A 12,163-nucleotide genomic window follows, 5' to 3' on the forward strand; every position below is an offset into this window, starting at 1 on the left:
AACTGATTAACTGACAAGGTTGGAGCCCTCGCAAACACACCATGAACAAAACTCCTGCTGAACTCTATTAAACAAGTTTATTAAGTGGACTAAAATGATTCCTCAGATACAAAGCATGGGTTCAAAATATAATGCATTAGTAATCTGTAGTTGTGCCGGTGTGGTTGGCAGCTGTGCCTGCTTAGCAAAGGAGGCACTCCTGGCTGTCAAAGCTCAACAGCCAAGGCTCAAGCGTTCTTAACTGGAGCGGGGGTCTCCTCCTTTTCCGCCTGCCCCAATTCCCACTCGCTCAGAAGCTCCGAGGCCACCTCTGTGTAGAGATGATTCCAGTCCCAGCTGATATCATCCTGCCAAAAAAAGGAAAGAAATACTAAGTGGAAAAATGTCCCAAAGCATTGCAACACAGTCCAAATGGCAGAAAGAATGCCATGTCTTGTCTAAAAGCTACTTCATAGCAGTAACCCAAATTCTACTAGAAAGCCTGAAGGTTTGACAGTGTGCGTTTTAATCCATACCACTTGCAGTGCCACTATTTTATATATCACTGTCAATTATACTGTATATATGATCACAGTAAATGCAAGTCCTCTAGGACTTCTTCCAAACAGGGGTTTGGACATGTTATATGACTGAATTGACTTTGGTCGCCCTGATGGATGACCTTTATCGAGAGAAGGACAGGGGGAGAAAGAGCCTGTTGTTCTTACTTGATCTCTCAGCAGCTTTTGATACCATTGGCCATTGTATCTTCCTGAACTGTCTCCATAAGATGAGCACTGGGGTCACTGCTACACAGTGCTTCAGTTCCTCCAAGGCTGGTTTCAGAGAATAGTGCTGGGCAATTATTTAACAAGCCCCTTGGCAATTGTTTTTTTTTTGGGGGGGCTGCAGGGTACTATCCTGTCCCCAATGCTATTTAACATCTACATGAAGCCACGGGGAGTGGTCATAAGGAGAGTTAGGGGAAGGGGCTAGAGGGCCAGCTGACCTCAGTGGCCAGGAGTGCCTTTTACCAACTTTAGTTATAGCCATTTCTGGATTGGGATAGCCTCACAGCTGTTGTTCATGCACTGTTAATTTTGATTGGATTACTGTAATGTGCTCTATGCAGGGCTGCCTTTGAGACTGTCCTGGAAGCTGCAGTTAATACAAAAATTCAGTGGTTTGACAGCTCACTGTGGCAGGATCTTGCCATCACATTATACTGCTGCTGAAAGAATTGCACTGGCCACCAACTGGTTACAGGACCAAGTCCAAGCTGCTGGTACTGGTGTGCAAAGTCCTACATAGCTTGGAACCAGGATACCTAAAAGATTGTCTCATTCTCCTATATAGACAAACACTTGCTGCATTGTTCGTTTGGCTCAATGTTGTAATCGGGCCTTTAGGGTGGATAGATATGTTGATAGATAACCAGTATAAATTTATTTTTAAAGAATAGTTCACAATCCCAAGAACAGGAAGCTTGCATTGTTAAGAACAGGAAGCATATACAGTCGTACCTTGGTTTTCGAACAGAATGCGTTCCGGAAGTCCGTTCAATTTCCGAAACGTTCGGAAACCAAAGCATGGCTTCTGATTGCAAAGGCGTGCCAGAAACAATAGTGGAAGCCGCATCGGATGTTTGGCTTCCAAAAAAAAGTTCGAAAACCAGAACACTCACTTCCCGGTTTTGATCATTTGGGAGCCGAAATGTACGAATACCAAGGCGTTTGACAATCAAGGTATGACTGTATGGGTAGAAAACTGCCAACAGGAGAGGATTGCAGCAAACAGAAAAAGAAGTAGTACATGTTCTGCATGGAGAAGGACCCAGAATCAATCCCTGGCATTTCCAGGTAGGCCTGGAAAAGACTGAAACCCTGCAGCTGCAAGTCAGAGCAGACAACACTGAGCTAGATGGACCAATGGTCTGACTTGGTTTAAGGCAGCTTCCTATGTTCCTGCTGAGCAAAAATAATGGTCTAGTTCTCCTCTTGGCCCAGAGCAAACTCACCTCTCGTACATCCTGTTCTGGAGCTAGAACCTTACTGAGCAACTTCAGGTCAACCTCTCCATCCTGTGGGAGCGCATAAAAACGTAATTCAGATCCAAGAACAATAACGGAAACACACATGTTGCACACATCTGTCCTGCTTCTGGATAACTTACATTGCCACTAATGGAGCAAAGCTGTTCAAGCGCATCAGCATCTGGATGAGAAAACCAATCCAAAGAGAAATTTTGGCACTCTACAATCTGGAAAAGCCTTTTCACCTTGGGAAGGCTCTGTAGCTAGAACCGCATGAGAGCTTTCTAATTCTCCAGAGTTATCCACATGCTGAGCCTTGGCTCAAAGTATAAAACGGAGTGTGCTTATTCCTTCTGGAGGGAAGGGAGCTCCACCAAAGGAATTACAACAAAGGGATGGACACTGGATTTAAGTGAAGATCACTAAAGTGGGAAGTGAAGAGGAACACCCAAAGATGCCTTAGCAGACACTGCAAAGCATATACCATGCAGATCTGCCAAACAGGTACTTAACATCTTGTGTTCCAGAATGACACTATCAGTAGAATGCTCACCTTATTCACACAGTCTCACCATGAAAAGGGACACCCTGGGGTTTCTGGGAATATAGATTTCTAACTGCCTACACTCACCAAAGTTTGGAAAGCAGCATACTTCATGAGGTCATTGTCCAGGTCACGGTAGGTCAGCACTCTGTTCACCTGAACGCTGCAATTGGGGACAGAGCAAGGAACCAAATTAGAGCACTCCACACCCCTCACCAGAGTCCATATGTTCCACTTGGAATGGGTTTACTTGCTTTATTATTGTATATCCATTAGTTACAACCTGCCTTGAGATCTTAGGATGAAGGGCAGTTAAGAAATATTATGAATAAATAAAGCAGCTGCCATAAATACAGACTGATCTTAATAAAAAGTTTGTATTTTTTTGGTTGACACACATATTCAGAGTCCATAGCAGCTGTTCTCTCTCTCCATATGAAAACAACAGAGTTTATCATAACCACCTGTTATTCATAGCAACACCATGCTCAAGCAAATGACAACAAAATCTGAATGAGTGGGGTCCACTTATGGTTCAGCCCAAGGATTTCCATGGCAGCTGTGATCTTGCTGTTACCTGGGTGGGGCTGCAACCTGCATGGCAAAGTCTTCCTCTTGTACCTCCTCCAGGTCAGGGATTACTGGGATATCTGCAAAGGATGGAGGAGTCATAAGGCTGCAGAACTACCAAAACTCCCTAGTTTTCTCTGTGTGAAAGTAACGTGGAGGAGTTATAGCTCAGTGTTACAGCTCATGCTTTGCACACAAAATGTCCAGGTTCACTTCCTGACGCCTCCAGTTAAAAGGATCACGTAGAAGATGGTGGAGAAGACCTCTGCCTAAGATCCCGGAGAGCAGTTGACAAGAGTGGACAATCCTGGGGTAGATGAACCAATGGACACCAGTGTAAAGCAGCTTGGTATGTTCGTACAATGTATCTCTGAAAACACCAGAGACCCACACTGCAGGGTAAATGCCTATGTGGCTGCTGCACCCTCTTTAAAATTAAATGAATCATAGAATCATAGAGTTGGAAGAGACCACAAGGGCCATCGAGTCCAACCCCCTGCCAAGCAGGAAACACCATCAGAGCACTCCTGACATATGGTTGTCAAGCCTCTGCTTAAAGACCCCCAAAGAAGGAGACTCCACCACACTCCTTGGATGGATGGATGGATTTGTGCTCCAGTGGGAAGAGTATACAGATCCCAAGAAAGAAAGAAAGAAAAGCAAAAGGCTCTCTGTGAAGACTGAGGGATAGCCTGACTGTTATGACAAACTGCCAAATACTACCCAGAGTAATGTTCTTGCAGTCATTTGGCAAAACATACGAGCTCAGACAGCAAATAGAAGATGATCGGGATTATCACTGTCTTGTTGCTGGCATCCATTTGTCTCAAGGGACAATGGAGTGCACCTCTGGGGGTGAAGTCAAACTGCTGAATTAGCAGCACTGAAATAACCTCCCTGGGGCGCAAGCCTGGGTAGTGTATATGGAGGCCCTGGGCTGCCCAAATAACAAGACCCACCCCCCTCAGTCTTGCTGGTATGGTCCAAAGGAAAACACAGCAATATATTTGTCACCAGCTTGGCTGCAGGAGTTGCCAGAAGGAGGCATACAAGGCGCCATCCTATTGCCTTAGAGATTCCACTCCGGATTTGTGTAGGGTTTACTCCTTAGCCTTTTCCCTGGTTTAGGATCAGAGTTTTCCATTTCCTAGATGGGCTACCTTATCTCTATTCTATTTATGTGACAATTCAGACTGCTGGGCTTCAAGTGACAAGAAGCTTCCTCAGGCTTTGCCTACACACATGGCTCAATGTTTTGTGAATAAGGCTGTCTCTCAGGACAGCGAGAGTGAAATCAGCTATATTTCCCCCCAGGCAAATATTTATAGTTCTATGCAAGTACCTGCCTGTGTCCATCCAGCTCAGTTCTATTTACATTGATTGGCAGTTACTCTCAAGGATTTCAGAAGAGATCTTTGCCAGTCCTACCTGGAGATGCCAGGGATTGAACCTGTGACTTTCTGCACGCAAAGCTGAGCAAGTGGCCCTTTCCCAAGCTGGCCTGCCAGCTGCCTGCAAGCAGCATCCAACCGACCAGAACGTGTTGACTATCTGCAGCTCTGCATAGTTCACACTAGACTTGGTTTCACTGCATTCTAATTTTGAATTTGAATAGTGGATTTCATTTTTCTTTTTCAATGCCAGACATTTTGGCCACCCTGGTATGATGAAATACTCCATAAACGCTGCATTTCCATTTCCAGTGAACTAGCCCTTGAGCAGCTGAGCTCTAAAGTATGCACCTCCTCTGGTTTTAAGGAGCTGGCCATCCCTGACTTGTTCTGATTCTGAAAGTGGTTCCAGAACCATACATTCCTCAGGAAACTGGCTGGCAAAGCTCTACTGTGATCCTTTACTCCACTGCCTGAAATGAAAGGGAGGTGGCGCCTTGACAGTGAACAGGCTGCTTCCAATTTTATCCACAACTCTGCTTTTCTAACTAAGCATTTGACTGTTTCCAGCTCTGTCCAGTCTGCAGCCCAGGCTGAAATGAATATTCAAGAGCTGGAAAGGTGCCCTGCCTGTGGAGTCTGGGGTCCAGGACTGGGTCTTTAAAAAAAATCTGTGTTTCCCCTTATAGCCCTCTCCCAGTTCCAAAGTGCACAGGTCCCATCTTCCTATCCGCTCTGCATCCCTGCAGGCTTCCCTGACCCTGGCGGAGGAAGTGCTGGTCCATCTGCAACAGGGCAAGGGTTAGCCCGGACTCTTGACAAGAGGGCTGTTTGGAGCAACCCACACAGTGGGATTTCTTTCTAATTGGCTGCCTGGTGAAGGGGCTGAATGAAACCGAGACTGAAGCCAGAGCCGTGCTAAAGCAAGAGACGGTGACAGCTTGGACAATCTCTGCAGAGTTGTGCTTTCCAGCTCCCCAACCACTCAAGGACCTGTTGCCTTCAACGGAGCAGCTTTCAGCTCACAGCAACTTGGATAAAGAGGAACCAGAGCACTGGAGGTGCCATCTTTGTGCCAAACAGCACAGAGATACTCTGTGGCCACCTCCTCAGTGCCGTAGCACAGGAAGGCCAGTCAATGCTCATGGAAGATTTGCATAAGCTTATTTCACAGCAGAGGCTCTGGCTGAGCAGGCCACAAAAGAAGGACAGAGAAATAAAAAGTGGTGAGAGATAAGCTGGAAACAAATCTAAGACCTGAATCTGTAAGGATCTGGTGGCCTATCAAAGGTTTTGCATAGGAGCTGGTTCTTGCACATAGAAACCTGCCTTTTAAGTACCACTTTCTGAGCGCAAGAAGCTCAGCAGCTATTCAGAAAACATAGATTGAAGGTATTACTTGGGAACCCTTCATGCAACCCATTTAGTATGGCAAGTTCTGCAGCATACACTGAATATCATACTTACTTGAAAAGGGCAGCCAGCCAAGGCCAAACTGATTTCACTATGTGCTGTTAACTCATTTTGCCAGGCTGAAAATGCTTATTGCAATTAAGAAACCAGAGGATCAGAATCATGAAATCAAGAGGAAATACCAAGAATGATGAGGCGCAAATAACATTAAACTAAGTAAGGCTTATTTCTTTTAGGGTAGGCTTCTAAGTACAGTGCATTTCTTTCAGGTAAAGCTTATGTCTTTTAACTTATTCATCTTGTTCATTGGAAAAAACCACACATAAATAGAACCCTGTATGATATTTTTTTAAAAGATCTAAATGTGCAGGAAAAGGGGCATTATTATCTTGCATTATTACTTGGGGAACCTCTTGCCCACAAGTCAAATTAGGTCTGCCAGGCTATTTTCCAGAGCCACACCAACTCACCCCATACCTGCTGCCATCTGATAGCAGGGGGCGGGTAGGTAAAGCCTTGGCTGCAAAGGAACAGTTGGGAGCCTTAGGATCCCCACCTGATTGTTCCACTGCAAGCAGTTTTTGCACTGGACACCTCTTAAATTTGCCCCCAAATGCAGTTCCCACTGGGACTGGTTCTACTTGGAAGCTCCCAAATGAAGTCAGTCCCTTCATTTGACAATAATATTTGCAGCTATGGTTTGAATTCAAGCAGCGGCTGCAAGAATCGGGAGTGCACTTGGAGTACACTTCAAATTCTTTGAAACTTAAGGAAGATGTCAAGTGATTGACAGGTGGGCGGCCCTGCCCACCCGTCAAAATTGGCCCACCAGTCAAATCAAGTTCTCTACCCCTGTGTTATCAGATACAGGGCTGGTAAAGCTTTAGCAATAAAGAGCTGTTCGGCAACTCAAAAGTTACACTTAGAGGTTTGACACGTACAGCATTTAAAAGTCAGCCTTATTCTTTGCTAGAGGTTTTAGTGAAAACATATAGAACCTATTCCTGTTAGAATAAAATGATAAATCTAATAAACATTTCTCAAGGGCGAAGTACCTTCATAAATTAGTTCCCTACAGATTAATCCACATAGTTCAGATAAGAGCATACAGAGAACAGTACAAGATGCATATCACCAGAGATGCTGATCAAATACAAGAAATCTCCCCCCCCCTTTAGTTTCATTTCATTTAGAAGCATTTGCTTCCAAAATCTTTATAGTAACTCACGCAGGTACTCCCTGAAACCACTGGCCCTGCCAAACAGTCTGCCTCAGGCAACCCTTGGCCTGTTGACCAGTAACTGTATCCCCAATTGCTGTCATATGAAAATTCACAAGTCAGAAGAAGGCAGAAGAAGAGATGCCTGATGGACTGCATCTCAGCAAGGGAAATGAGTCTCTATGGGTGGGAAGTTTCAACATGGGAATTTCTTTAGTTGAAATCCCTCAGCCTAGTTCCCACATTCTCAAATAGTGATGCTAGACTCTAGAAAGAAGCCACATGAGAAGCAGGGAACAATGCTGCAGAGAGAGTAAAAAGAAATTGGTGGATTGAGTTTCCCTGGGAATCCTACAACTCTGAAAAACACTGACCTAGTTTGTTCTCAGGAATTATCGAAAGCCCTAAAATAATGCTCTGCTGCTCTGCCACGCTATGTTCCCATTTATTGACCTGCCATTTTCAATAAGCAATTCAACATGGGAACTCCTCCAAGTATAATCCTAGTTAGTTGCTGTATCCAAAGAATGCAAGAATGCACACCTCTAGAGCTGTGTACATACAAAACTATATAAGAGCAGAGCATGAAGAAAGTGAGATTTTGAAGGCCAGCTCTCTGAGTCCTCCCTGTTTTGTGCACAGCACTATGAGAGGCTTTAAAAGCAAAGGAAGTGAGCTAAGTTTTATATTTTAACAGAAGAAAACTTCAGCCAGACACAATTCTAATTTCTCTGCTGCTGCAAAACTTTGTTTTACTGAATGCTGTTACCTTCTGCATCACGTTTAGGGAATTTTAAACAGGCAAATGGAAGAAGGTATCTGATTGAAGATGAAGTTAAGTGAAAGAAATTGGTCTCATTTAGCACATGACAGGATTCATCTGTGTTCTCGAGTCCACTGAGGTAGCATCATGGGCGTTTCATATTCATGAGCTGCTGCGACACTGTGTCCCCGCATTTACAAAGCACCGTGTTCAGCAAATTCTGTCCCTGTGGACACCCCATGCATTTCATGGTCTTGTCAGAGAGACATCAAACACGCCAGTAACCAAATACCAGAAAATGGCTTTAATTAGTGCATCTCAATTCGATAATTTTTCCCTCTAAATAGAAAAAGGAGGAATAAAAATAGAAAAGTGGAAAGCAACAGGCTAGAGTCTTCAAAAAATGCAAGGAACAAGGAATGGAGGCAGCTTCTGTGGAACACACAAACAAGATTGAGTTCTCTCTCCTTTGAGGGTAATAAGCAAACCATGAGGCATATATAGATGCCCCAGCCTCTCTGGACCACTGGCCAGGGCATAGATGGTGGAGGGTTACAATTTACTCTTCCAGCATCAGGTCACACTACCCATTGGTGATGCCATTCACAGAGAAGTGGGTTTCAAACCTTGTCATTAAAAGGAAAGTCATAGCCCTAAAAAATATAGAGATATCAAGGGAAAACAAAAAAGGGGGCTGTCCAACTTCCTGAAAGCATTTACGAACAGCTGCAACTGTGCCAACATGCTGACTACAGCCAGAAATTATCTAAGAAGCTTTAGGATGATCTCATCACCATCATAGCCCTTGCCCTATGCTGCGTAGTGCCAAAGAACACCACTTTATAAAGGCCATAATTTTAGGAGAAAACAAAAGCAAGCTGCATTTTATTGTCTCTTAAATCATCTAAACCTTGATATTTGGTTGCCTGTTCTGATTTGGGGTGGGGGAGACAAGGAAGCAGCAAACAGCCCCCCCCCCCTGCAGCAAGGCTGACTTCTCTTCCACTATACAGTATAGTAAAATAATTGTTGCACTATTGCCTCTGTGTTGAGAATATTCCAAAGAGAGAGAGAAAATGTGGGTGAACTCACTTTGACTGACTTCTTGGCTATCCTTTTAAATAGAAATGTAGAGTTGGAAGGGACCCCAAAGGTCATCTCATTGCTTGGTAGTTACCTGGGTCTTCTTTTTTCCCTTTCTCAAACATGGGGGCAACATTTGTGCGCCTCCAGTCCATAGAGCAGTCAACATCTAGCCATTTAGATTCATTCATACTGAACATTAATATAAGATCATAAGAAGGGAGCCCTGCTCAGCAGCCTGAAGGCTAGATGCTCCCCACTCAGCCATTCGCTCCAGAAAGCCACTATGTTCAATGGCATTAAAAGCCGCTGAGATTCAGTAGCGCCACATTCTTCTGTCTCTCTTCTGATGCAGTATCTGTGCTAAACCTGGCCTGAATCCTGACTGAAATGTATCCCAAAAAATCAGTTTAATTTAAGAGAGTCTGAATCTAGTTGGCCACACCTTGGCCAGGAAGGGACATACGCCACTGGGCTAAAATGACGGGTACCTTCTAGGTCCTAGGGAAGGCTTCGTCAGGAGCAGATTTGCTAATGTTCCTTGCAGGTACCTGAAGATCACCCCCCAACTCTTAAAGAGACACTGATCACCTTCCTGAAGTCACTTGGTAACCTTGGGCCAGTCATGGCCTCTCAGCCTAACAGGGTTCTTGTGGGGATTAAATGGAGAGAGAAGACCCATGGATGCTAGCTTGAGCTCCTTGGAGAAAAGGTGGGATCTACAATCAATCAATCAATCAATCAATCAACCAACTGAGACTTATCCAACGACAAGATTGCATTCCATATATTTCACTAGATTCACCTGCTGTAAAGTCCTGGAGGATGCAATTAATTTTATTCTTAAAATGTCTCACAAACATATCGCAGTGGGCTTTGGATGGTTGTACCACGTCCCACAGTTCAGCAGGTAAAAGGTTCTGGACCTTTTCAGAGACTTTTACATACTGGCTGGTATGTGTTTGCACATGATTGGAGGACACTGGCAGGGTTGTTGCGGGAATCCATGCTGTTTTTCTGTTTTAGTTTTTTTTCTGCTGTTTTCCGCCTTCTCTCCTAGGCTGAGCATGAATTTGGCTATATGGTCATTCCACTGGTGTAGCTGCCATGTATCTCTTGTCCCCACATGAAGGAGTGTATACAGGATCACTCTGTTCATGCTTCTGTGCCAAATAGTTGTGTATGTTAAAGGCTCAGATTCTGGAACCAGTTAATTTCCCCCAGCAACTCTACCTTAATAAACAAATATGTGAAAATTTGTGATTGGCCATTTGCACACCGTACTGATAACAACTGTGGAATGTAACTGCCTGTAGATGCTAAAAAAGAAAATACACGGAACAGATTTCAGTTGTCCTCATATTAATTGTATAAATGTTGCCTGAGGGCGTGATGCAAAGATTACATCTGTAGATGCCATAAATTATTACTTTCTGGAGCAGCTAGTTCTGAGCTGTAGGTAACAAAAAGCAATTTCTCATCTATCACCAAGTGATATACACAAATTGGTCCAAACAGTAACAACAGCTGGAGCACCGGAGAACAGGATGCTGTACTAATATTACTAAATGCAGTATTTCTGAAGCCAAAAATGTGTCTATACTCTCAAATACAGTATCATTTACCTTACAAAAGATAGGATACCAGTTTGGGGGAAAATGAATAATGAAGCTGCTACTGAAGTGCCTATAAACCAAAATTCAAAATAAAGGTATATCCCCATTAATTAAAACAACACCACCAGAAAATGTCAACAAATGCAATCAATGCAATAAAATGCCATTAAAAGACTAAAAGGCATGCTTTAAAAATAAATGCATTTTTGTTTAATTTTAATTATGTGAAACAACAAACGTATTACATATTATATTTTCCTGCAACTAAATCAAGATGTATACTCATACAAGCCAATATATCAGCAAAATCCTGGACTTTACTATGCTAATGTACAAAATATGCCTGGAATTCACTGTCACAGAACAAATTTTAAAAAATAATTTTCAAAGGTCCTAATCTTTTATTTTGTTAGACTCTAATATAAGTAGGTATCTTTAGCATTTGTGCGGTGTCCCAAATGTTTTTTGTTACACAAAAAACCCCACAAAAACCAACTGAGGAAAACATCTCTGATGCACTGGATATGTATAACTGGATCAGAAGTTTCTTCTAATTCCATTTTTTAAATGAAAAACAATGAATGAGGTAAGGCATCAATTTTTTATTGTCACAGTGGAAAAAGGTAAGCAATTGGGGGGAAAGGTAAGCAATTGGGGGGGGGCGCCCTGTGGAAATTTTACAGAGAGTACAAATTGTTCAAATCTCTGAAACAGATTGTGAGTTAGCAGAAAGCACTCACAGAGCTGAAAGAATGACTGAGAAACTAAGTGATTAAATTGATTTTTAATTAAGAGCAAAGTCTTGGAAAAAAATAATTCCAACTAAACAGACAAGGCATTGGGATTTTAAAACACGCATTATCACAAGACAAGCAAAATAAGGGGCAAGAAATAAACTATGATGTATTACAGTGCACCTTCTTGAGTATCTGAACTCATATTGTAATTCAGCCCCGAAACATCTGTGTTGCCAAACCAGAAAAGGGTGGGAGAAATCGTCATAGGAACGCAAAAGCTCCATGCAGAAAACAAACCTAAGATATCAAATCACCATGTTGTGAGTGTGGAAACACCAAGAGTCCACAACTCAGTTCTCATTCATCTGCTGCATCCCACACCCTGTCTGCAACTCAGCTTAGGTTCACTGCCATCATTCAGCCCCTTGAAGCAGCTTTCTCCTTGTGCATTATAGATTTACTTCAAGTGACTCGTGCCAAAATCAACATGGATTGACTCAAAACTGCACATTTAAGTTGCTAGTGTAATTTGGTCCTGTGAATTGACTCGAAGAGAGACGAAAAAGGAATGTGGCTATACTCCCAACTGCCAGAATAGCAGTGGTGGAAATGAACAAATGGAGCTGCAGGTGTCTTGACCATTTTGATCGTAAGTGTCAGAGCTGCCACCCAGTCCCAGCTCACATAGGACCAAGTCCGCCAGCGTTCACTTTATAAGAGTCTTTATTAAGTTACAGGTTTCATTTCCGAACTGCAGCGTGCAGCTCTACACCTTCTGCCCTAGGTCGGCGAAGACCCGTCTGAGTCCCCGCCTCT

General features: G+C 43.3%; 1 protein-coding gene across 2 annotated transcripts in view; it reads right to left on the reverse strand.

The window, feature by feature from the left end:
* Positions 1–58: 58 nt before the first annotated feature.
* Positions 59–12,163, reverse strand: part of IFT43 (intraflagellar transport 43) — a 51,507-nt gene continuing 39,402 nt past the window's right edge. For both annotated transcript variants that reach the window (XM_082234186.1, XM_082234187.1), the window contains exons 6-9: positions 3,133–3,205; positions 2,643–2,718; positions 1,997–2,059; positions 59–347 (exon numbers count right to left, since the gene is read on the reverse strand). In XM_082234186.1, the coding sequence (XP_082090312.1) occupies positions 228–347; positions 1,997–2,059; positions 2,643–2,718; positions 3,133–3,205 (332 nt within the window). In that variant the 3' untranslated portion in view covers positions 59–227. The remainder of the gene's footprint in view (positions 348–1,996; positions 2,060–2,642; positions 2,719–3,132; positions 3,206–12,163) is intronic.

This window comes from Podarcis vaucheri, assembly GCF_965113315.1.
Source record: "Podarcis vaucheri genome assembly, chromosome: 1".
NCBI classification, from domain to species: domain Eukaryota; kingdom Metazoa; phylum Chordata; class Lepidosauria; order Squamata; family Lacertidae; genus Podarcis; species Podarcis vaucheri.